The 27,575-nt window shown below is 38.5% G+C and overlaps 1 protein-coding gene and 1 pseudogene across 1 annotated transcript; both read left to right on the forward strand.

The window, feature by feature from the left end:
• Positions 1-229: 229 nt before the first annotated feature.
• LOC136999370 (uncharacterized) lies at positions 230-2,733 on the forward strand. Its single transcript, XM_067353246.1, has 2 exons — positions 230-1,523; positions 1,632-2,733. Exons 1-2 carry the CDS (start codon positions 686-688, stop codon positions 2,480-2,482), a joined length of 1,689 nt encoding a protein of 562 aa, XP_067209347.1. The 5' UTR covers positions 230-685; the 3' UTR covers positions 2,483-2,733.
• A 16,364-nt stretch (positions 2,734-19,097) lies between these two features.
• Positions 19,098-23,996, forward strand: LOC136999333 (protein FAM200C-like; annotated as a pseudogene).
• The last annotated feature ends 3,579 nt before the right edge of the window (positions 23,997-27,575 follow it).

The raw sequence follows: 27,575 nt of genomic DNA on the forward strand, positions 1-27,575 counted from the left end.
AGAGTATCATGTCAAGTGTTTCAGGGTAAACGGATAAGACGCAATTCTCAAGCATTCGCGAAAAAATCGAGTTTAAAGAATCCCAAGCGCTATATTAACACATGGCGTAGAGCATAAAATCGAAGAGCGCGTAGCTCAGCGATTAAGTACTAGACTCGTAACGGCAACGTTGCTGGTTCGAGTCTCGATGATTTTTTTTTTTTTTTTTTTTTTTTAATTTCTACAAAAGAATGTAATTATTAATATATTATTAATATATTATTATTAATACATACACAGAAAATAAATGTAAATACATTTTATTCATTCATTGCATATTAAAAAAGCACATTTTTCTACATATTACGAAGGAAAAAATTAAATAAATGTAATTATTGATTGTTTTTAAACAACGGATAAATCAGTGCTATATACAAATAAATGTGAAACGTGTTTTGTGTGTGAAGCAGTTGAAAGCCGTTACACAGAAAGAAGGAGAAGGCAGAACGTTATGTTACCAAGGGCCCTTTGCACAAAGAACCACGTAGTCTACTCCGATTGGCCCATATTCGGCGAAGGCCCAATCAGATTGTCCTATATTGGGCGCTCGGCCGTTACGTGCAGCATCGGAGCGTTTGCTCCTAGCAACGATAGTAGACAGTAGAGAAAATTTTTGTGTGATATTTGTGTGAATATTAACAAGAAAATGGAAGGTGTTCCTGGTTCTTCGTCGGAACATGAATGTGACAGTAATTCACTTCATAGCGAGGAATCAAAATTACGGCTAAAAGATGCAATTAAACATCTGGAGCAATTACTCCTAGAAAATGACCTCGTGGCCCCAGAATCTTCTGGAACAATTAGCCATGAGGCAATGCAAATTGGTCAAGATTTATATAAATCCACCGTTGAGATATTGGGCAGTAAAATGTTTGTGGAAACAGAAGAATTGATAATGGCAGAATCTGATGACGAGGAAGGTCAATTTGAAGAAATACAAGACGACGATGACTCCGAACAATATATGTTACCAGAAAAAGATAAATCAATGGAATATATTCCTCTGGATTATAAAATTAAAGTCGTCAACATGGCTAAAGAGCATCCAAAGTGGACTCTTAAAACTCTACACAAACAAGGATGCTCTCGTTTAAAAAGCATGAAACATTTATATCGATGGGAGGAAGATATAAAACATGGAGGAACAATTATAGACAAGTATTCTATCATTAACTCATGGACATATGATCGCTTCGTGGAAGCCAGAGTTAATTATCAACAAGTAACAACAAGAAATTTACAAGAATGGGCGTTAAGTGCTGCAAGTCAGTTTGAAAACTTTCCTTTTAAGGCATCAAAACCGTGGGTTATAAAATTTAAAAAGCAGAACAGAATTAAACAACGAAAAATCACAAAATATGTAACAGAAAAAGAAACTGCCACGCTAGAAGAGATATTGGCTGCAGCAGATATATTCCGGAAACAGACACAAGTATTAATTCCGAATTTTCATAAGGATTTCATCATCAACACAGATCAAACAGGTAAATACTTATTTCTTTATAAAATGATGTAAAATATATTGTAACTTTACTTTATAATCGGTAATATAATACATTTAAATTGTATCTAAAATCAATTTTTTGTTGCAGGATGTCAGTATCAATCGACATTTAATAGAACTCTCTCAACGCAAGGAGCGAAAGCAGTTTTTGTAGAACATAAAAGTAGCAATAAAATCAGCCACTCGTACACAGCACAATATGCAATGACTATGTCCGGAAAATTATTACCACTTGTATTTATATGTTTACAAGAAGCGACAGGTGCATTCGGTTCGAAAGTAAAAAAAGCTGTCGATGAGTTCGTTAAAATATATCAAAATGTTAAAGTAACATCCTCGAAGTCCGGAAAACTCACAACATATCTGTATACACAGTTTTTAAAAGAAGTGTTATCACCGTATGTGAAACATGAGAAATTTCTTTTATTAATAGATTCGTGGGGCGGTCAAACAAATCCTGCATTATATGATGACATTTTTCAAGATGATAACAATGTAGGAACATGTACAATTAAAGTTATTCCTCCAAAATGCACACCGCTATGTCAACCGTGTGATGTGTACTTTTATAGACAAGTTAAAAATCTTATCAAGCGCCTACAAAATTGTTCATTTTTAATAGAACAAAAACGTGAAATAGCGTCTCGTGAAGATTGCATCAAAATTCATGCAATTGTACATCATCAACTGTCTGCTCCCATTTTTGAAAACATGTTACGATATGCATGGTTTGCATCAAAATTAACAGATGAGAGAGAAGTTTTCATGAATGTCAACGAAGTATGTTTTCCGTTAGATATTTTAAAGAAGTCATGCGATTGTAAAAATGTAACTTTTATACGATGCGCACATTGTCGTGCGAATTATTGTTTCGCTTGTTTTTATGATAAATATCATCCTTCAACATGTACTGTTCCATCTACTTCCACCGATGAATAAAATATGTTTCACATTAATTTTTTATGTTTATTTATTTGTATAGCACTGACCATTTACCATTATTTTACATTAACATTTATTTAATTTTTTCCTTCGTAATATGTAGAAAAATGTGCTTTTTTAATATGCAATGAATGAATAAAATGTATTTACATTTATTTTCTGTGTATGTATTAATAATAATATATTAATAATATATTAATAATTACATTCTTTTGTAGAAATTAAAAAAAAAAAAAAAAAAAAAAAAATTATCGAGATTCGAACCAGCAACGTTGCCGTTACGAGTCTAGTACTTAATCGCTGAGCTACGCGCTCTTCGATTTTATGCTCTACGCCATGTGTTAATATAGCGCTTGGGATTCTTTAATCTCGATTTTTTCGCGAATGCTTGAGAATTGCGTCTTATCCGTTTACCCTGAAACACTTGACATGATACTCTATCGATACACGGAGTTTCGACAAAATCGATTGGTATCACGTCGTAGTCTCCCCTTGTAAAACTGTTAATTGTAACCTCAATCGCAATCGAGCTCGCAACCTATAGTGTGATTACGCCTTTACTGAGGTAACCTTCTCTCTATAGATCTTGGCTCCTCCCAACGCTTCATCGCGCGCCTAGTAATCGCGTAGCAGTAGAGCACTAAAGATGTAGGTATTCTCACGTCTGCTCACGTCTCCGCCATTTTTGTTCCATTCCCCCACTTCTTGCCCTCTCGCCTCTGTCGCAGTGTTCCAATTAGGGACCGGTTGTATGCGCATGTGCAGCTCTGCGCATGTGCGGTAATGGAGATCCAATGCCGTTATATGTTGTGTGTTGACCGTATGGCAAAACGTTTTGACATGAGGAGGTTAGGTGACTACAAATAAGGTAAGATTTATTTATTTACAAGCATGGAATCTACGGAGCCAGCAGCTAAAAAACCAAAAAGTAGAAAATTTCAATCAATTTCAAAAAATTTTGAAATATTTTAAATGTAGGGGGGTAATGGTGCCTTGTTTAACTTGTATGAGACACTGTACTGACGCCGTATTGCCGCACATGCGCATACAACCGGTCCCTAATCGGAACACTGCTCTGTCGCTGAGCTGAGAAGTTTATGATGAATAGGTTATGGTTTCTAAGCTGCTCGAACTCTGTGTTTACGTGTATTTTGATTATCCGACTGTGAACAAAAAAAAGATACAAAATGCCTTGCTACGTTGCGGTCAATTGTACCAATAGAACAGAAAAAGGTGTTCGACTATTTGCATTTCCTGCGAATGATGTTCGTCGACAGCAATGGATACGTAATCTCCGCAGAGAGTCTTGGACACCAATCAAATCATCGCGCCTCTGTGAAGTAAGTTTATTCTTTTAAATTTCCAATTTACGTAGCTTTTTCTGTTTGTTTAAAATTATGGATCGTTTTTTAAGTGTAGTTTAGATTTGTCACCGTTTGAAATTACATAAATATGAATAACTGTAATCAATAAGAACATTTATCTTATAAGCAGTTTTTTTATTTCAGAAACATTTTGAAGAATCACGGTTTGAGACTGGTCGAGCAGATAATTGGCGAAAATTAAAACCAAACGCCATACCAACACTTTTCGATATACCTGATCCACCTGCAATGAATAAAAATGAAACAGATGAACCAAATACAAATGCCGTTGCTTCGTCGCTGCGTCGTCGGACGTGATCCTAATATCTTCGGCGTCCCCGAAAACTCCTTGTAATGCGGAAGCGAGGCGCGAAGCTCCCGCCTCCGATTCCTCCCTTTTTTCTCCCGGAAGTTCCAGGAGTAAACCTCCTGTAAAGGCGCGCTTCTGCCTAATTTGGGTAATGCCCAATTCCTCCAGCGAGATCTCCTTTCTCGCTTTCCTCAGCACCTCCGAGTAGGAGCCAGACTCCTTCACGGAGATGTGAATCGCCGCACATCTCGGCATCCTCCTTTTGGCTCGCCTGATTGTGGCCGCGCGTTCCTTCTTTTTGTCCTCCCCCCCTTCTCCTGAGAGGGAGGGGCAGAGGCGGGCTGGGAAGTCCCAGCCCGCTTGCCACCGCAGTTGCGGCCCGCCACAGTGGCCCAAGTGGGCTCTGCGGGGGGGGGGGGGGGTTCTGTGGGCCTGAGTCCACAGGCCTTTCCGCTGATTCACCAGGGCCCGTGTCGGTTCCCCTCTGCTTTGCCAGGGCAGGGGTTGGAGGGGGGATTCCCCCCTCCCTTCCCCAAAGTCTTTCCTGTTCCCCTGGAAGAAAGAGCCCTCTCCTTCAAGGGGACCTTTTTGGAGGCGACCTTTCTCGTCCCTTTCTTCTTTTTAGCTCCCCCTGTTCCTCTGTTAACTGCAGGGGGTGCAAGGGGGGCAGATTGAAAGATGCGGACCTTCTCCACCTAAATCTCCAGCGCCTCCATTCGCTGGTTGAGGCCCACCAGGCTCTCGTGAATGGCCCTTAAGGTCATGTCGATGGAGGCAGGTGGGAAGACAAGGGAATTCGACCTCTCCTCCTCTACATCAGGACCTGGGAGGGCCCTTTCTTCCTCGATGGTGTCAGGGAGGAGGGAAGGGAATCCACCCCTTGTAAGCGTCAACTGGCTTATTTGTTGGGACGTGAGCACTTTCTTCCCTGCTCTAGCGTCCGCCAGTGCCGCCTGACTTTTCTTAAGCCTCCTGTCAAGGTTCTGGACTTTTGCCCTAAGGACCTGGTTGTCCTTTTCTTCTGACGCCAGTCTTGACCTCCAATAACCGGGGTCGCCACCTTTCAGGGCCCTCTTTGCTAGGGTCGATAGTACCTCGCGCATTACGAATATGCCCATCTTCATACGGCCACTTTGTTGGCCTTGGATATTTTTCGATCTCTGCCTGATCCCTTCGATAGCCATGAGCTCCCGGTCAAAGTTTCGCCACAGCTCGTCCGTGGAGCCCTTCTCCATCTTCCTGATCCTGTCCTGTGCCATTTGTCTCTGGACACCAGTGAATGACGGAGGTACAATCGTGTACTCTTCGTCATCCTCGGGGAACGGATCCTCCTCCACCTCTCTGTCGTCGTAATAGACGAATGGGCCTGACCCATCTTTGCGGGATCTGCCCCGGGCTCTGTTCAACGAGGCGAATCGCCTCGCCTGGTCTCCCTCTTCCCCCGCTGGAATCCTGATGGGTTTTCCCACGGTAGTTGGGGGAGGGGGCTCATTGGCCATTTTCTCTTCCTCAGAGGTCAGTAGGCAGTTCTCAAAGTCTACCTCTGGTGGGGGTAAATCCTCCACCCTTGCTGATGGGCCCGGTTGGGGACTCTCGTTCTCAACCGGAGGGGGGGCAATCACGGTTTCAACCACGGTTACTTCCACTTCCTCCTCGTCCGTGTCGGGTATCAAAGGGGGGGGGGTGCATCCATCCCCAGCTCCTCGGTCGTCTCATCTTCAAAAGAAGAGCGGAAAGAGAAGGGCTTGAACTTTTTCTTCCTCCCTCTCCTCTCCTCCCTCTTCTCCCTGTCTCTTTCCGTAGCCTTGCTAGGTCTTTTGGAGGCCGGTGGCATTCCCCCTCCGGAGCCTCGTGTCGGGCTGAGGACTGGGGTCCTCTCTCTTCCAGACGCTAGTAGTGCCCGGTATCCAGGACCAATTGTGACTCATCAGTTTTATCTTGAGCCGACCGTCTATGGTTTGGATCACTTCAGCTTCATCTTCATCTTCTGGGAGATTTTCATCTCCTAGGAGTTCCGCCACGGAGAAAGAGAGTTCCGCAGCAAAAATCTGCTGGACATCTTCCTCTCCGATAGATGTCTCCTCATATCCGCAGTTAAAAATCGCGGGCCTTAGCCCCTTCTAGGGGCTCTTTGTTGCAGGAGATGATAAAATAGTAGGAATGTGAAAGTGCCCCCCATATCTCCTCCTGCGAAGCTCCGAAAAGATATTCTTTGTCCCAAGCAGAATACTTGGTTCGGAATGCCCTGGCTTCCTTTAAAAGATCCGCATTATTTGCGTGATAGGCCATGAAGGCCAATATAGAAGCAAGACTCTTGGCTTGCTTCATCTCCTCTGTAATACCCTCAGAAGGAGGGGTTTTCGTAACCATCCAGCTGGTGGCCACTTTCGTAGCCTTGAGGATCCTTTCCATCCTTTTCTTCGCGGTAACATCTTCCGCCGTCGCGCCCGCGGTGCACGCAACGGTTGGCCCTTCACATGATGACGACGCATCGGGTGCAGGGACAATACACCCAAATGCGCCGGCCTCCGGGATCCGAAGCCCATCGGCAGTCTCCTTCTCTTTACTTGTTATAAGTAAGTAATCCATCATTTGTAATTTGTTAACGGAGTTGTCTTCTCCGGGTTATTTATCGTGGTTTTTCTTTCACTAGGATGATTGTCTTCCATGACTGTCGAGCTCGTCCTACCCGGGTCTTTTTATAGAGGTTTGTCCACCCTCGCAGCCCGTCCTAGCTACGCTAGTACCGGCCCCCGACCCCATAAACTGGAGTTACGGTATGAGTCGCTACGCTCCCCCTCGTGCAATGGGGGGCCGACCGTTATGCCGGAACACCGGCGTGCTAACGAGGCTGGTCAGGCCCCGGATTTTTTCTCGAGGTTTACTCCTCTATCCCAGTGGAGTGACAAACACATTTAACGGGTCCAGGCACCCGGGCGATTGTAGTCAGGGCCGCCAACCCCTACCGGCAAATCGGGACAAGTCCCTTGAGGGGTCGCCGGACCCCCGTTTCCTCCGTAGAAGGAACTGTGCGCTCTTAGCACCGCGGAAAGACCTTATTCAGACCATCCCACGGTGAGCCCCCTCACCACGTCAAGGTGGCGCACAACGAGGGGATAGCGGAATACACCTCGTTTGAACGTATTGTCACCTTTATTTTTATTTACAGTTTTTCAATTTCTGTTATAAACAATAACCTATGAAAATGCTGATATTTGTAAAATCTTTCCGTTTTTTACGCAGTATTTGACTGTATGTTCGACTAAGGATTCCCAACACAATGTATTTTCCAATAAGTCTTTTAAAGAAATATTTCAACGGTAATTATTCGAATAGCATCGTCCGTTGAATCGTCACGACCTTTTATGTTAAAGAACTTATAATTTAACCAGATAACAAAATACAATTATTTAACAGAGTTTGATTAATACACGATTCCGACTCGACTGTCTCTCTATTACTATTGCAGTTTGCAACTGTTCGATGAGAAACGACGATAGAGAGTCCTTTTGGTTCGCATGTTATCGATAAGGTAAACTTTTTGGAACCTTTTTGAATTAACGAAAAAGCTCCCCGTTTCCTTTAATCGCAGAGCGAGAGCGCGCCCACGCAGAATCGATTCTCGCTCCCGTCGGTTGACGGTCGTTTGATTGCTTAAAAAATCAACTCAAAATAAGCAACTAATTCTGAGCATAAACGGATTACATCTGTTTTATTATTAACAAATAACAAAGCATTAATTTTTGTGAAGATATTATCATCGACTTCATTCACAACACTTTTAGCGTATAATAATCATTATTAAAATATGTACAGGATTTCTCGCTCAATGTCGGCGAAATGTATCTTTTCCCAATTTAATCTTATGAACGAATGTCTATTGTTGCGGCCTTCAATATCATTACGCCGGACATGACGCACCGTGCAACACGCGATATTATTCGAAGAGCCGAATTATGCATTCGAGAAAGAGGACGGCATTTTGAGCAGTTTCTGCATTAAACAATGAGAGTGAATTAGACTATTGGAGAAATCACTATAAAAAAACGCACTGTGCTATCTACCGCAAGGTAGTGTGGAAACGATAGCGCTTTGTTGAAAGAATGAAAAAAATTATTTTTCGGTGTGCGATATTGAGTCATAAATCGTTCGTTTTTCATACATGCACATACGTATGTATGCACAAACATATTGTACATTTCTTTGCATCATTAAATTTTATCTTGTTTATTATAAAATAATAAAGACAATTATTCAAAACAAACGTCTAGCGCGACGCGCTGCTCGCCGCTCGCGCGTAGCCATGCCGCTTGCAGTAAACAACTCCCCACGCGATTAGTGTTACGTGCCGCAACTTTCAGTTTCTTAGATTACTCTGTTTATTCGAACCTTTTTTATCTTTACTCCTTCTTGATCCTAAACACATAACCCTTCGATAACTGCAACAAACATGGGTTAACCTAAACGCTGTCCCTATGCCTAACGCATATTTTCTCTTTGATAAAACCGCCTCCTTCCAATAAACATTCCGCCGCTACGATTTTCCTACAGCACCTTAAACGAAGATCATTCTCGCCAGTTCAGTTCTCGATCAAAGCTCAAACCAGGGTAATTATGCAGAATACCCACGTCACCTCCGATTTTGACCCAACTGGTCTCATTCGATGCGTTTTTTCTTTTAAAAAAACTTTTTCCTTTCACTAAATTGTCGCTCTGTCCCAGGAGACGAGATATTAAGCGTCAAAGTTGACGACTTTTCAGGTTAAAAAACCTGTCACTTTGACGAATTATAGCGATGTGAGCATACGCTGCGGTCAGGCGCGCATGCGTTGTAACAGAATTGTGCGCGGATAATCATTAATTGCAAGTCACAAACCCATATAAATAGTATAATTATGGACCTTGCTTTGCGTAGACACAGGGTATTCCGCACCCCCGCAGGGGGTATTCTGCATAATTACCCAAACCAGCAACACTGAATAAAGACTTTTTCCACAAACGTGTCCCGACTTATTCTAAATAATCTATTATGTAGCTATACGCACGTAACATTAGCAGCCGTGATCGCTGGGCGGTCCTATCTCGCTATACGCTCGTATTCGGTGATTTTTAATAATTAATATCTCGTTAACCTTTGCGAAAATTGCAAAGTGGTAGAGGACTTTTTAGCTTAGTTTGGTCTGCTCTACCGGCACACGAGCGCTTTGTCAAAAGAAACGGGACACCCTGTATATATTGCGACGTGTTTTGCCTTGCGAGATGAAAACGCGAAGCGTCGGGTCTTCGAACGCGAATAAATATGAGCTACCGCCGCTATTAGCCGAAGTACGCGAAAACGCGACACGAAGTTAGGCGCCAGACGCAGATGCGTCAGCTCTTCTCCGTGCAGAGCTCTTCCGATCGCGAAATCCAAACTCTTATTATATCAGGATATTTAATTCGGCAGCGACGGGCTCGGCAAGCTCAACCAAACGGTAGAGGGGCAAGGCGGTGAGCTGGGTACGCGAAATAACAAGTTGAGATTAGACAAACACAACGGAACACATGAAAGAAATAATATACGGGCGTTTACCAAATAATATAAAATAATAACAGATTTATTCGAATCAAAGAAATGGATAACAGCCGTGAAAAGTAGAATAAAAAGAAAAATAAACGAAAGAATAATTGTTAGAATAACGAGATTTGATAATTGGTGAAGAAAGGAGTAAATTAAAAATTTCGTTCGCTATCGAGAATTGTTACTTAATCTAAAGCGGCTCGAATAGATCCATCCAACGAAACAAACTTGAAGAGCCTTTGCCTAGCGGAGGATCTCGAGCGAAATTAACCTACGGCGCTTTACAATGAATAGAGCTGTTCCAAATATAAAAAAAATCGTATTAATTGGTCCGAATCTGGCACGCAAAACGCATAAGTTCGCGGGGCTACAAAGCACGAAAATCAGCCGACGCGACCTTACCTAATAACTAACGAAACCGAATTCTTCCCGAATACGGCTCATATACGCAATACGTGGACGCGAATCTTTAACACAACGAGACGGACAGCACAACACAGAATTACACTCACGCAGTGCTCAAGATCGAGCATCCTGCAACAGAGCAACATGAGGAGAACGGCCCCACCATGCGGGCACTACACAAGCGAGAACCGCACGTCACGCGTCCGTGTGCGCACGCGTCTGCGTAGCATGCTATGGTTGCGTTCCGTTTCGCACATTATGCGCACGAATTACATAGAAAACGTTCCGTTTCACTCAATGCGCGCATGAACTGCGCTTAGAATTCCCTAGATCCCCACCACCTGCAGCGCATAATACACGCATCAGCTACCTCAAGTTTGAGTTGCAGCAGCTTATGCGTTCCATGCGATTGCGTAATTGCATATGGCGATTGATAGCGATATTGTAAAAAGTGTCAAAATAGGAAGAGTTATAATGGAAGAGTCATTGATGATTCACTACTATTACTGTCACTCATTTCATCAATTAAAAACATTGTCACATTGATAGCGCAATTTATTGTGGAATTCATTTTGATTTTCCGCTTCTAATGCGTTCAATATCGTTCCGTTTCAAAGCATGTATCATGCGCATAATGAAACAAAACGCAGCCAATGCGCTAAGCATTAGCGATGCGAACGATGCGTGCTATGCGCGAAACGGAACGTAACCTATATTTTGTGTCACTTCCCCAGCCCGCGAAAAATGCTACGTACGAAATATGTTAAGAAGCCAAGCGTTTTTAATCGAGTAAGGCTAATCGCTTGAATAATAAAGATTCCGTCTTCTAGACTTGCATTTTGCAACTTTTTTTTTTCTTTTTTCCCGCATTTCTTTTTAACGCACAATCTAATGCACAATCGAATAAATAATTAAATAATTTTTTTTCCAAACAGTATTATTTTATATTTATTAAAAATGTACGCATAAGTTAAATTAATAACTGTAGAAAAAAATATTGACTTGCTATGACTTGTCAATAGAAAAATAAAATATAATTTTACAATTTTTCAACAAAATGCAACTTTAACATATGCCAAGATTATTAATAAATATAAAATAATACTTTTTTGTCGAAAACATTATTTAATAAATTGATTGATTACTGTTAGAAACTCATGTGCAAAAAAAGTTGCAAGAAGCAATTTTCAAATACAATATCTTCAACATTTTAGCTACTCGCTTTACCCGTTTAGCCACGTTTGCTACTTGACTTTTTCCTCTTTAAACTTAAAAGAAAGATATATTAATAATTTGTTAGTAGTTAATAGTGGCCTTTCACGCCACCTATGAAGTGCCACTAATAGCGCGCTAGATTTTTTTAAAGTGGATCTTCGCCTGTAGCCCTATTATACCACATATTATTGCAAAATACCACAAAAAATATATTACTATATAAATATTATGTATATTACAATATAAAAACTAATGTATATTATAAACATATATATATACATATATATTAGTATCATATTCACGTATAAATAATAGATGCGTATGGTGCGCACGCGCGCGCGCGCGCGCACGCACGCACATACACACACAGATATCCACAAACGCATCTATTATTCGAATTTAGTAGCGGTTTCAGCATTCAAGAAACTTAAAATGAAAATATTCATAAGATTTTTTTTTTTAACTTTTGTTTTATTACGATGGAATAGCAGGAGGATCTCAAGCCAAAGAAGATTGTAATTCTTGATATTTATTATTGAAACCAATGTTTTAATTAAGCAGCATACGTTTCAGCTGATCATTCAGCCATCATCAGTGCTACCTTTACAAAACTGAATAATTATATATCTTAGTGATTTTTTAATATAATTGAGGTCAAGATAATAAAATTTTTTTACCTAATGAGATGTTACGTCCTGATAGATGTTGAATTTTTTTCGTTGAGCTCGGCGATCACGTAAACGGGCTTGACCGCACGAGCCGAGCGGCACGTTTAAGACTTGCGACGGGTCAGCGACTGGAAGAGTCGTTTTTACTCCATCAACAGGTCAACCGCTCGTGGTTCCCTTTTTGGGTCAAGGAATTGAATCCCTTTTACCCGAGACGGAACCTATGTGCGCAATTTGAGAGGGAAGGTGTGAGGGGGTGACGAACGAGGAGGGTGTGGTTAAATGAAAAAGAACAAAAGTTTAATTTACTAAAAACTTAACATTTTAATTTGATTGAATTTATAATTAGGATACAAAAACTTAACTCTTAATCGCATGTGTTTATAATTTTATTTGTGTATTCTGCATGAAACCGTGTAAGCTTTTTCGGACGCGGTATAGCTCGCCGGAATCCGCGTTTGTTTGGTTGGGGGTACGTCAGAAAGAATGCACGTGAATATTGATAATAAATAAGATGTGTTTATTCAAATAATGAGTCTGATGACTGTGTGTACATGCGATGTATGATTGCGATGTATGTAGCGAGATTTGTATAAATGAGATGTATGATTGCGATGCGAGAAGAATATAAAGATGCGGTGAATGGAATATAAAAGCAACGGCGAAATACTACGAAAGTGTCGGTGAAATAAGTATAAAAGCAACGGTAAAATTAGTATGAAAGCAGCGTGAAATAAGTATAAAAGCAACGGTGAAATAATTATAAAAGCAACAGCGAAATAATTATAAAAGCAACGGCGAGGTGATTATAAAAGCAACGGCGAGGTGATTATAAAAGCAACGGCGAGGTGATTATAAAAGCAACGGCGAAATATGATAAAATTTGACGTGAGGCGTCTTAGTGCGATCGGCGGAACGATCGGCGCAAGTGCTGTGTGATCGAGTCGTAACAGTTGGCACACGACGGAGCGCCTGTCGGTGAGTGCGTTCGTAGAGTGTCGCGAGTCCGTTCGATAATTGATCGATGCGGACTGCTTGGCGGCGCGGATTGATCGATGCGGTTTAGCCTGCCGGACGGATTATGATTCGAAATCCCGGCGAAGAGACGCGATATATGGATTAGGAAGCCGATTACGCTCGGCGGGAGTACGAGAACGCTCGTACGAAGGCGGAAATAGAACGGCAATCCGGCTAGGTGCACGGGAATGCCCGTTGCACGAAGATCGGTGCCTAGAGAAGCCGAGTGCGCTCGGCGGGAGTACAAGGACGCTCGTACGAAGGCGGAATTAGAACGGCGATCCGGCTAGGTACGCGGGAATGCCCGCTGTACGAAGATCGGTGCCTAGAGGAGCCAAGTACGCTCGGCGGATATACGAGTACACTCGTATGCTGAAGCAAGAATACCGAGGACGCTCGGCGGTACACGAGAACACTCGTGTGCTGGAAAAGGCATAGAAGCCGAGTATGCTCGGTCGGACTACGAGAACGCTCGTAGAGTGATGTTCGCTGTCTAGCAGCGAACAAGATCTGGTGAGAAGACGTACAGCCGGGCCTCTTTTATATCCGGCTGGCGGCCGACTGACTTCGGATCGGCAAGCATCGGCGGTTTCGGCGGCGGACCCCCACTAACGGAATTTCGGAACGGTCGGATGTGGGGGTCCGTTCGGCGATTGACTGCCGTTGTTTTCGATAAAGTTTTATCGGCGCTCGATGCGCCCTTGGTGGGCTACGGACGATGGACGGTCCGTAGCCGTAACGATGCAGCTTGCGGGCTGCACTGTTACATATTCTTTACAAGTGTGTGTGTGCGTGTGTGTGTGTGTGTGTGTGTGTGTGTGTGGGGGGGGGGGGGTTATTCCTCAGGGGAGAGGACTAGGTTTAGGTAGGAAGTAAAACCCTGTGAATACAGGGTGAGGAAAATGCGGAGGAGGCTCGACGTATTCTATGGTGGTGGCTTTGGAGTTGACGGATATGTCGTCGAACTCCGGATCCTTATGTGGGAGTTCCTCCAATTGAGCCTCTACTGGAGGAGGGTGGAAACGGACAGGCGAAGGGGGTCTGTACTCCAGGAACTCTTCAAGGATCGGATAGATAGACCTGGGAGTAGGAAGTGGTAAAAAGTCAAGCACGGGAAAGGGTTGAGGAGATTGTTGAGGAGATTCCTGAGGAATCGATGGTAATACAGGAGGTGGGTCGGTTTGCGTGTGTGTGGTTGTACGAGAGTTATTTTATGGGGTGTGTCGCCTAATTCTAACGGTGACCCTCGCCGCGTATCTAATGTATGGTGGAAGAAATATGGCTAGGCAGAGAGCAAATGCCGAAAGGTCCGAACGGTTCCGACGATTGTTGGGTCGCGGCGAATGTTCAGTTCTCACTGATAAATAACACAACAAATTTAAACGAAATAGGGATGAAGCACATAATAAGAATAAAGAGAATACTAATGAGATGAAAAATAAAAACAAATGATCTAACTTACTCGTTGCAGGAGTTTTGGATCGGGTAGAATATGTTCGGTGGTTCTGAGCAGGCGCCCCGTTGAGGGATGGTGTTGTATAGGCGTCGGACCCTTTTGTAAACGTGTGGGTACCCTGCTGCGGAATGGTGTCGTCAGGGTGATGGACCCTCTACTTGAGATGTACTACTTGGTCGCGATAAAGTATCGACTTTTTTAATTCGCGGCCCGAACTACTCGAAAAACTGTATGATGAACTTGGCAAAAACTGCTTAAAGAACTGAGTGAATAATTGTGTATAATTGCATTTGGAGCCACCAAAACACGGGTTTTTATACCCTTTCCTTGGGGTGGATCCATTTGGAAAATCTTAGGTTTTTGAAGCGGGGATCGAATAGGAATTAGTCTTGTGAGAAGATTTTTAATGTGGGGGAGGGTGGCGTCATTTTTAGCTAATAGGATTAGGTTTAGGTAATTAGGTTACTTGGAATGGGGGTAGGAAGAAAGGAGCCCTAACGAATAAGGAATAACGTCGTTTCGGGTCCATATGCGATGGGGGTAGGTTTTTGAGGTGGCGTAACCCGGTTGATGTTAATTAGTATAGGTGGGGTGCATCTCAGTGTCAAAGATCTAGGTGGGCGTAGTCTTTAGACCGTACGACGGATCAAAGAGCATAAAAACGACATTAGAAAAAGCACTTCTTCTTCAGTTATCTCACAATATCGGTTAGAATTAAATCACCAAATGAATTGGGAAGGAGTTAGCATAGTTGATAATGAAAAATCATACTTCAGAAGACTAACTTCTGAAATGATAAACATTAAAAGACAGTCACACGGATTAAATAAACAAAGTGACACTGATTTGCTCTCTGATTCGTATGTTCCGATTCTTAACTTATTGCCTACTTTATAGAGATAGAAAAATAATAATTTTTTCCTTGCCGGCTGTACATTTGGTTACTCCTTCTCCTTGTGTTCCCCCCTCCTTTATATCCTTTTTGCCTACACGCCTTCTGGGTTTCATATTTTAACTCACAGTTGAGAACATGGTGACTTTCGATCAACACCTCAATAAGAAATTCTCGCAATCACATACGTGATCATTTCATACGAGTTTTTATTAATAATGACGAATTAAACTTACGGTCTTCTAAAAAACAGATATGTGATAGAAAAATAATTTTATTAGTTATTTATCTCATTAGGTAAAAAAATTTTATTATCTTGACCTCAATTATATTAAAAAATTACTAAGATATATAATTATTCAGTTTTGTAAAGGTAGCATTGATGATGGCTGAATGATCAGCTGAAACGTATGCTGCTTAATTAAAACATTGGTTTCAATAATAAATATCAAGAATTACAATCTTCTTTGGCTTGAGATTCTTCTGCTATTCCATCGTTTTGAAATTTGCGAACCTAAACTTCAAGTAATTTTGTTTTATTATTACTTATGTACACGTATGAAAATATTTCAATAATTAATAAATATATTTTGTATATATGGCTTTCGTCCGCGGCCACCTCTCTTGCCACGGCCGCCCCTCCCGCCTCCGACTCCTCTGGCTACCGTGGCATTTTGGTTGCCTCTTCCGGCCCCGTGAGCAGCCCGCTGGACGTACCAGCGGGCTCGTGCACGGCCGGCTCCTCTTTTTTTTTTCCTACAAAATAAATATTGATATAAATAATTAATAAAATAAAATTATTGTATATGTGTATTAAGAATGTAATAATTCAAAATTTATTACATACTATATTTTTTTGGATGCGGTTACTCCGGCATCCGCTCCAGCTGCTGTTGTTGAGGCGGCGGCGGCGGCGGCGGCGGCGGCGGATGAGAAAGGGGGGAGTAGGAAGTGGGGTGGCCGAACGCCGGAGCGCAGGCTCGACGCATATTGTCTCTCCTGCACACGCCTGTCAGCACCAAGATCTATAAAGAGAATGTTACCTCACGCGCAAAGAGGGACGCGCGGCAAGACGGGCACATGCTGAGCGGGGTGAGCGGCAAGAGGGGCAATGATGATCTCATCGACGAACAGTAGCTGTCTCTCTCGCACGCTTTAATGTTTTTTCTCTCGCTCCTTCAATATAGAAATGCTTTGAGTTGTTATCGAAAAAATACTTTTATTTTGTAAAATATTGATAGCACTGGAAATTGCGTAATAAAAATTGAAAAGTAAATTAGAAAGGCGCTATAAATTACATATATTGCAAATTATAGCGCTAGATATTTAACGTTTATAATGTTAAATATCGCTGCAACAGATGCATTTGTGATACAAATTGCTTTGTACTCGTATTTAGACTGTAATATCAATGAAAATAAAATATAATTTGGGGATATACACAAAAAACATCATTTGTAAAGTAGTAAAATAAAAGAAAAAATAGTACATATTTAAAAATTATTTTTAAAATAATATTTACTGTTTATATGCATTATTTACAAAAGAAATACTATAAAGAAATTTATTTTTTATATTTAATTGTGAAAACCTCAAAAATTGTCAAGAAATTGTAACTGAAATTCATAAATGTAAGTACAATTCTAGGATAATATAAAAAGCATCATACACAAATTTGTTATGATACAAACTTAAATAATGAAATTGTAATATATGTTTCAATATTGCAAATGTGAATATTCATATGATAAAATTTACAAAGTGTTAACAATTTTCAAATATTTGCTAATAAAATATTATTGAAATGTTTCTGTTGAAATCTTAAAATAATTCTTTAAAACAAATATGATGGGGTATATATTAGGGATCATTAAATATGCGGCAACATTGTGATTATAAAATTTTATAAGTATCTATAATAAAAATTAAGTATAATAAACATAATAAGTATATAAGTATAATAATAAAATTTTTATAAGTATCTATAATAATAAAAATACATATATGTTGTATTAATCTGTTAATATAAAGAAATTTATTTGCGTTAAATTAATTAATAATTTTTTTATATTAACATATTAATACAACATATGTATTATAATATATGTATTTTTATTATTATAGATACTTATAAAAATTTTATTATTATACTTATATACTTATTATATTTATTATACTTAATTTTTATTATAGATACTTATACAATTTTACAATCACAATGTTGCCGCATATTTAATGATCCCTAATATATACCCCATCATATTTGTTTTAAAGAATTATTTTAAGATTTCAACAGAAATATTTCAATAATATTTTATTAGCAAATATTTGAAAATTGTTAACACTTTGTAAATTTTATCATATAAATATTCACATTTGCAATATTGAAACATATATTACAATTTCATTATTTAAGTTTGTATCATAATAAATTTGTGTATGATGCTTTTTATATTATCCTAGAATTGTACTTACATTTATGAATTTCAGTTACAATTTCTTGACAATTTTTGAGGTTTTCACAATTGAATATAAAAAATAAATTTCTTTATAGTATTTCTTTTGTAAATAATGCATATAAACAGTAAATATTATTTTAAAAATAATTTTTAAATATGTACTATTTTTTCTTTTATTTTACTACTTTACAAATGATGTTTTTTGTGTATATCCCCAAATTATATTTTATTTTCATTGATATTACAGTCTAAATACGAGTACAAAGCAATTTGTATCACAAATGCATCTGTTGCAGCGATATTTAACATTATAAACGTTAAATATCTAGCGCTATAATTTGCAATATATGTAATTTATAGCGCCTTTCTAATTTACTTTTCAATTTTTATTACGCAATTTCCAGTGCTATCAATATTTTACAAAATAAAAGTATTTTTTCGATAAAAACTCAAAGCATTTCTATATTAAAGGAGCGAGAGAGAAAACACTAAAGCGTGCGAGAGAGACAGCTACTGTTAGTCGATGAGATCATCATGCTCTCCCCTTCCTTTGTCGCCCCTCGTCTACAAACTGTTTCTAGCTTCTCCCTTACTTCATCGTCCCTCGCCCACAACCGGTTTGCCTGAGGTAACCTTCTCTCTATAGATCTTGTGTCAGCACAAGCCGTGGGACAGGATGCCGGCACCATTTCTTGTCCTATCTCCACATCCATGCGGAACGCAAATATCAGATTCGGTTTCTGATTCTTATTGTGACACAGCACATCACACGCAAACAGGATGTGCTCACTATTCACATCCTGTTGAAACCAAGGGCTATTAATCACAAAAACACCACGCACCGGATATAGGCTGACATTACGAGTAGCCTGTTGGACAATGGCAGAAGTATCAGACAAAGGGCCGTATCCCCGCAGTTGAAATTGGACGGGCATACCATCAGAAACCACGTCATAGTGAACACGTAGTACCTTAAATGGCCGATCCCTGCTGCTGCTGCTGCTGCTGCACTTGGAGGCGCAGCCTCACAATCTCCTCATGTTGTGAAGCAGCAGTTGCTGCAAATGTGGAGCTTCTACTTGCATTGCGTTTTCTGTAAAAAGAAAAAAATATATATATATCCTTTTTTTCAAAAATATTATGTGTACAATTATAATAATAAGAACGTGGACGCGACTTCGATGCGCATAGCGTTCTGTGCATCGAAATCGCGTCCACGTTCTTCAAACGCCACTTTTTTTACAATTCGTGGAAAACTAAGGAACTAAGGAAAACTAACAACGTATTTCACTGGACGTTTCGGTGCGCACGGAGACGGAGCGCGCTGTTTCAGTGAAAAGTTGAGTGCCGAGTTTTTGCACGTTAGTGCATAAATTCAACACGAGCTCTAAGAGACGGTGTCGGTTGAGTGCAAGATGGCAGCGCGCGATATTTTTAATGCATTTTAATTGCTAGATTTGCTATCTTCTTCATCATCTAGCAGTGATGAAGATGAAATAACAAAAGGAAATCCACAAAAAATTTCAAAAATCGAAAATTTTATTAATGTTATACATAATCTTACCAGTGTTGCGATATGGGACCGGTTGTACGCGCATGTGCGGCTCTGCGCATGCGCGGTGATGGAGATCCAGTGCCGTTATATGTTGTGTGTTAACCGTATGGCGGGACGTTTTGACGTGAGGAGGTTAGGTGATTACAAATAAGGTAAAATTTATATATTTACTAGCATGGAATTTACGGAGCCAGCAGCTAAAAAACCAAGAAATAAAAAATTTCAATTATCATGGCTACATGAGAATGTTTTTAAAGGATAGTTAGCTTCACATCCTACACTAAATAAAGCATTGTGTACTGTATGCAATAAAACCATCAGATGTTGTAAATCAAATTTAATTGAACATTCTCAATCGGATCAACATATTGAGCAAATAAATTTTAAAAATTTAAACATTAATGTTTTGGACAATAATAATAGTATTATTCTTTCACATAAAGATAAAGTAAAACGCGCCGAGATCAAATTAGTAGCATTTTTTGCTGAACATAATATTGCACTTTATTCCGCAAATCATTTAATTCCATTATTGAAAGATATCTGCATGATCCCTGAAGTTGTATCAGATCTTTCACTGGCACGAGATAAATGTACTAAAATTATTACACAAGTAATTGCAAAACGCGAGATTGAAAAAATTATAATAAATCTACAAAAATGTAAATTTTCAATTCTAATAGATGAAAGTACAGATATTTCAGATAAAAAGCTTATGTGTGTTCTTGTGCAATATGTTTCACCATTGACTAAAAAAGTAACAACACAATTATTAGATTTATTGTCTGTAGACGCAACAGATTGTTCCGCGAATAAACTTTTTAAAATTTTTAAAAATATGTTACATATATATAATAAAAAAATTCCTTTAAAAAATATAGTCGGAATGGCAAGTGATAATGCATCTGTAATGATTGGATGCAATAATTCTTTTATGTCACGATTAAAATTAGAAATACCGGGTCTTGTTACGTTAAACTGTATTTGCCATTCATTCGCGCTTGTAGCAAGTAAAGCATGCGAAAAACTTCCAGAGTCATGTGAAAATTTGATTCGTGCAGTTAGTACTTACATTTCAGGCAGTGCAAAGAGATGTGCAATTTTAGTTGAATTTCAGGAATTTTTCAATGTTGAAAGAAATAAGATTTTGAAATTATCAAATACTCGGTGGTTGATATTGCATAAATGCATTGTTAGATTATTAGATAATTGGGAAGTTTTAAAAAATTTTTTTATTTTGGCTGTAGTAGAGGATAAATTACAATCTGCGGAAATAATTTTAAATCAATTGAATGATAATTTTATAAAAACATATTTATTATTTTTAAAATATTCGTTGAATTTTTTTTAACAATTTTAATGCTCTTTTTCAATCTCGTAAAGTTTTAATACATACGTTGTTTGAAAATAGCCAACGATTAATTCGCGAAATAGGACAAAATTTTATTATTCCACAAACTGTAAAGTGTATTGTTGATTTAAATATAGACGATAATAAAAATATTCAAGATATAAATAATATATATGTTGGTCCGGAATGTGAAAGTTTTTTAGAAACATTATCTTCGGAATGCGCGCAAGAAATAAAATTAAATTGTTTACAGTTTTACATAACTGCAGTTCGCGAAATGTTGAAACGTTTACCATATAGAGATACTGTTTTTGAACAATTAATGTTTTTACAGCCGAAAATTGCTCTTTACGATGAATTTAGAGTCAAATTTAAAGATTTAACATTTATTGCAACGCGTATAGGAAATATTGATATTACTAAATTAGCTTTTGAGTGGAGAATTTTACCATCCGTTTTCACTAACAAAGAAAAAGAAGAGTTAGCTTCTCTAGAAATCGATGCGATGTGGAAAAGAATATTAGAATTTAAAAATTTTAATGAGAAAAAAATGTTTCAAAATTTAGAGTCATTAGTCGAAGTGGTTCTTTCTTTTCCTCATTTTAATGCTGAAGCGGAAAGAATTTTTTCAATAGTTACAGATATCAAAACTAAAAAAAGAAATCAATTATCAAACGAAACTGTTTCCGCGATTTGTATTATACGTTCTAGTTTTCAAGCTGAAGGCATTAATTGTACAAATTTTGAAATAGATTCCGGGCATTTAAAATTACACAATTTGCAAAATTTATATGGAAAACCAGGCAGTTCATCTGATGGTTCTTAATGCTTTTATGTTTAATATATTTTTTTGTGCAATTTCAGTGCAATTTTTTATATTTATTTTGTAAATATTATTTATTTTATTTTTTTGCATAACAGACACATCTAGCCAATAATTTTTAATTGCATGTCAGTTATATAGATAAAATTATTAATATTGTTATGTTTTTCAGATTTTAATATATTTTTTATTTAACATAATGTGATATTACATAAAATGTGATACATATATTAGTACCTGACGAAAGCCATGCAATATTATTTTTATTTTTATTAACTGTGCATTTTATTTTTATTAATTAAAGATTTTAATAAGCAAGTTAATTAAAGATCACATGGCTGTCAAAATTTTTTATTTCTACAATTGTATTTGTATTTTTATATTATGTTTATATTTTTATTTTAAATATATATTTATTATTAATTAATGAATATTATTTTTGTTGTATAAATACTGGTAAGGTTTTAAGCAGTTTTCCTTACCCTTGCAACGAATGTTGGTATTTTTTGAGATCTCTGCCAAATAAAAGATTTTAATTTTATTTATGTAAAAAGTGTTTTATTTGAAGAATATATAATTTTTTCCCCTTTATTTCTTCCTTTTTATTATAATTAATATTTAGAAAATATTTAATATATATACATATATCTTATTACATATATATTTTATTTTTAAATACATTTTTTTTTAATTTTGAAATATTTTTAATGTAGGGGGGTAACGACGTCTTGTTTAACTCGTATGAGATACTGTACTGACGCCGTATTGTCGCACATGCGCGTACAACCGGTCCCATATCGCAACACTGAATCTTACGGATAAGGACGTAAGTCGTGATTATATATTTATTATTTATTAATAATTTAATTGTTGCTGTACAGGTATTGTTTATTGTACTGTATTGGTATTGTATTATGTAAAAAAATATATACATGTGTTGTATATAAGTGCTACAAATAATTATATATTATTGTTACAGTTCAAAAGTCATTTTCGTGTTGCTCTTGCAACAGCTTATAAAATAATTGATATTTACGCAATTTCACAATTCTATCCGTCTGATAGAACTTACGGAGGTAGTAAATCTACCTCTACTGAATTGGACATATCATTTTTGTGATATATTTCATACGTACATAGATTATAAAACTTACTTTATTTGATTAAAATATGTAAGAAACTAAAGTTTCTGTTTACTCTAAAGTAAATGTATTCAGTTTTTAAAAGAAAACTTTTAAAATAAAATAAAAATTATTTTATAATGTAAACTTTGCTTTTAATAAGTTTTTAATGTACTCTTCCAGAAGATTTTGATAGCTTGCAATTAACGCATCTTACATAATTCTAAATTCTACTTACTTGTCTTCAATCACTCGAGAAGTTTCTCGAATTTTCTGATTTTTGCTTCCATTTAGAACAAACAATTCGTTTGTAACCAGAAGTTTAATATATTGTGTGGCGTAGGTATCGTCATCTGAAATTAATTGGCAGAGAAATTAGTTAATATTCTTTTTATGTATATTTTTGAATATCAAATAAATCTGACAATTTCTTTTATTCTTTTTATTCTGGATTAAGGATTATTATGCATGTAACGTAAGCCTTTTTTAAAAACCCAAGTATGGTGAACGTTACGTACAGAATGCAGTGGTTAAAATAAAACAATTATTATTTTATGCTTTTTACTATGCAAATAAATTCTTAAAGTTTTATATTATGCATTGTATTTATTAAAGTTTTTCGAATATTTTTAGTACAATATCCAAAAACTATACACATCTTTATTGTTGATAATCTACACGAGAATAATCTTAAAATCCTACGATTAGACAAATTCTATAATTTTACTTACTTATCAATTTATTGAATAAATCTATTTCACTTGTGATGAAGGAGATGGAAGCGAATAATATAATTTATACGACACGTGTACGGGAATCGGTTTAATACGACTTTACTGCGACTATACTTTATTGCGCCACGTGCGAAAAGGAAGTAAAGTTATAAGAGAGTCGGTAATCGTTGCGTGCCTCTTCGTACATTTATATAGATGGCACGCTAATAGAGATCGCGTCGTTTCTTATCATGCGTGTTGAGCTTTAGCCTCTAGTTCATGAGTGTAATTCCGTGTAAATATATAATTTTATCACCCCCACTTGAACTTGAGCTAAATAAAAATACATATTTTAATTCTTAACCTAAATATATCAGTCGACTGGCAATAAACCCATTTCTTTGTTACAATATTTTAATTTCTCGCTAAATACGCCTTTCGTTAAACAATCCGCAGTCATTTCGCGTGAAGTTAAGTGGACTAATTTAATTGTTCCTCCTTTCACTTCTTGTCTAATAAAGTGATGGCGAGTGTCTATGTGTTTTGATCGAGCACGATACGCATTGTTCTCACTTAATTTTATTGCACTTTGGTTGTCGCTGTATATTGTAGTCGGCTCAGCTATCGCCGAGGGATTCAGTTCCCTCAATAGCGAGCGGAGCCAGATTGCTTCTTGACAGGCTGCTCCGACGGCCAAATACTCTGCCTCTGTCGTCGACAATGCGACGGTAGATTGCCTCTTGCTGCACCATGAGATTGCTCTTCCTTGTAGTACGAATGTATAGCCTGTGGTGGAATGTCTCGTGTCGACGTCTCCAGCCCAATCTGCGTCGCTGTATTCATTGAGGTTTGTATTCCCTGTTGACGAGTATAGGAGTCTGTAATTCTTTGTTCCTTTTAGGTATTTGAAGACCCTCTTGAGTGCAGTCCAATGTGCTTTGCTAGGATTGGCAGTGAATCTTCCTAGCGAGGTTAGTGCACTTGCTATATCAGGGCGAGTGCCTTGATAGACAAACATCAGTGCCCCAAGTGCCTCTCGATAAAGTATATACTGCATCTCTTCCTTGTCTTTTGCTGTCTTTGGTGACATTTGCTTGTCCAATCTTTGGTTAGGATCAAGCGATGTCAGAGCATAGTTGCATTCGGCCATATTCAATCTCTTCAGAATCTTATCGATGTACTCTGTTTGATCTATAGCGATGAGTCCTTTCGTTCTGTTTCTTGTAATCCTTATTCCTAGAAATCTGGAGGCCTTTCCCAGATCCTTCATTTAAAACTTCTTCTTTAAATCTTCCTTTGTTGAGATTTTTAGGTTCTTGTCATTGGTGATTAGTAGCAGATCATCAACGTATGTTGCTATTATGGCTATTTTGTTTTGCACTCTTTTGATGTATACTCCTTGGTCGACTTTGGAACGCACAAAGCCCATGCTGGTGAGTACCTCGTCAAACTTTTTGTTCCATGCAAAGCTACCTTGTTTTAGGCCATAGATAGCTTTTCTTAATCTGCATACTTTTTCTTCTTGTCCTTTAGTTTCGAAGCCTTCGGGTTGTCTCATGTAGATTTCTTCGTCGAGGTCTCCATGCAGGAAAGCCGTCACCACGTCGAGGTGATCCAAATCAAGATCATATTTAGCAGCCAAGGTAAGTAGACATCTAATCGTGTTATAGCGCACCACAGGGGCATACGTTTCTTGAAAATCTATGCCCTCCTGTTGCGCATAACCTTTCACTACTAGGCGTGCTTTATATCTTTGAACTGTCCCATCAATGCTCCGCTTTGTTTTGTATATCCACTTGCAATTCAACGCTTTTCTTCCTGACGGTAAATTGCATAGGCCCCAGGTTTTATTCTTTCTTAAAGAATCATATTCTTTTTTCATGGCCTTTTGCCATTCGTATTTTTCTTCGCTGGAAAGAGCTTCTTTTACTGTGGTGAAATCACTTGATGATATCTCCATTGCATTATATAATACATAGTCTTTCATGTTTCTAGGTTTCGCTGGCTTGGATGATCTCCGCAATGTCTGTGCTCCTGTGTCACTGCTTCCAGTTTCTTGCAATGATGGTGGGTCTTCTGCTTCGATGTCAGTGGCGAGTTCGATCAGCTCAACGTCTGTGTCTGCGTCTTCAAATCTAAGGCTCTCATTGTCCTGGGAATCATCTTCGACGTCGCTTTCTGGACTCGTCACTGTCTCATTGTCTAATGAGTCTGCGTCCCCCACTTCATCAGTGGTCTCTCTGAAACTTTTATTTAACTGAAGTGGTTGAGTCGTAATTTCCTTTCCTTTTATATTTTCTAAGAAAATTACATCTCTGCTCTTGAAAACTTTATCGGTTTTTATGTCAAACAGGCGATAACCTTTGGAGTTTTCTAAGTATCCAACGAATATACACTTACGTGATTTTTGATCCCATTTTTGTCTCTTTTCCGTAGGTATGTGGGCCATCGCCTTGCAGCCAAATGTTCACAGATGCTTGAGGTTCGGTTTTTCCGAGGTCCACATCTCTTCTGGCATTTTGAATTGGAGGTTCTTCGATGAAGAACGATTCACGAGGTAGACAGCTGTAGACGATGCTTCCGCCCAAAATCTCTTCTCCAGATTGGCTTCTGCAAGGAGACATCGTGCCTTCTTAACTATAGTGCGATTTGCTCGCTCGGCAACTCCATTTTGTTCTGGAGTATACGGGATTGTCGTTTGATGACGTATCCCGTGGATCCTTAGATAAGTAGCAAAGTCTTTATTTATGTACTCTTTTCCATTGTCAGAACGAACACATTTTAGCTTGTATCCTGTTTCTGTTTCAGATGATGCCTTGAAATCTTTGAAGCATTCCAGTGTTTGGTCCTTTGATTTCAGGAAGTAAATGAATATTTTCCTTGAGTAGTCGTCAATGATTGTCATGAAGAATTTGGATCCTCCGATTGACCTTGTCTCCATTGGCCCGCATAGATCGGTGTGCACCAGTTCCATTGGATTCTTCGCTCTCCTTTTGGATGCCTTAAATGGCTGTCGTTGTTGTTTCCCCTTTAGGCACGTAACACATGGCTCATCTGAGGGATCGTTATATTTTAATCCCTCTGCATGTTTGTTACGTAGTAGTTTCATGCTGTTTCTATTTAGATGGCTAAGTCTTTTGTGCCACAGTTCACTGTCTGCATATTCTTTGCAGGTGCTCTTTCTGTCGATGGCTGATTCAAGCAGTAGACCTCATCTGTCAATTTGGCTGTGGCCATGAGTGACATGTCTTTGTCATAGATTTTGCAGCCTTTTTTGTTGAATTTAACGGTTAGGTCTTTCTTTGTCATTCGACTGACTGATAGAAGATTTGCAGCAATTTCTGGGACGTAGAGGACATCCTTTGCCGTGATCTGCTGGATTCCATCTCCATTCTTTACTTTTATTTTCACGTCTCCTATTCCCTCGACCTTGAACTTTGCGTTGTCTGCGGTCACTATTTTTGAACTTCTGTACGGCTTGATTTGTTCAAAAATCTTCTTATTCCATGACATGTGGGTTGAAGCTCCCGAGTCAATAAACCACAGATCTTCTTCTACTAGTTTTTCTTTTCCCGAGAAGAAGGCTTTCACCTTCTCATGCTTCTTGGGCTTGGAGGAATTATCTTTTGATTTGTTGCTTCGACAGTCCGCTGCTATGTGACCTATTTTGTCGCAGTTAAAACACTTTGAGCTTTTTCTTAGGAAATTTTTATTGGCCTTTTTCTTAGAATAGTATGCCGTATCGCTTTCCACATTTTTATGTTTTTCACTGTCGTTCGTTTTCACTTCCTGAAGTAACTTTGTCTTTATAGAGTCTCCAGTGATAGGGATGCCGGAGCTTTCCAATGCCATTATCATTGGACTGTAGCGATCCGGTAGACCTGCGAGGAGAACGGTTCCTATCCATTCTTCTTTGACCTCTAGGCCGATGCCGTTCAACTGATGCGCCGTCGTAATGATCTCCGTGACATATTTTACGGAGTCGCAATTTTCAAGTTTGGTCGTGACCATTTTCTTCAACAGTCCTACCTTCCTGGTCAGCCCGGAATCTTCAAAGGCGGTCTTGAGTTTGTTCCACATCTCTGTCGCTGTGGTTGCGTTTTGGATGTGCACATAATTAATGGGGTCGACAGACAAGACGATTTTTGCTCTGGCACGAGCATTTTTCTCAGTGTCCGGCT

This window comes from Linepithema humile, chromosome 4 (assembly GCF_040581485.1).
Source record: "Linepithema humile isolate Giens D197 chromosome 4, Lhum_UNIL_v1.0, whole genome shotgun sequence".
NCBI lineage: Eukaryota > Metazoa > Arthropoda > Insecta > Hymenoptera > Formicidae > Linepithema > Linepithema humile.

What these genes read in the sequence shown, in the direction of transcription:
- LOC136999370 (XM_067353246.1), top strand. Translation starts at nt 686, where the DNA reads ATGGAAGGTGTTCCTGGTTCTTCGTCGGAACATGAATGTGACAGTAAT. An exon ending in CATCAACACAGATCAAACAG is followed by an intron (nt 1,524 to 1,631) that starts GTAAATACTTAT and finishes TTTTTGTTGCAG; the next exon opens with GATGTCAGTATCAATCGACA.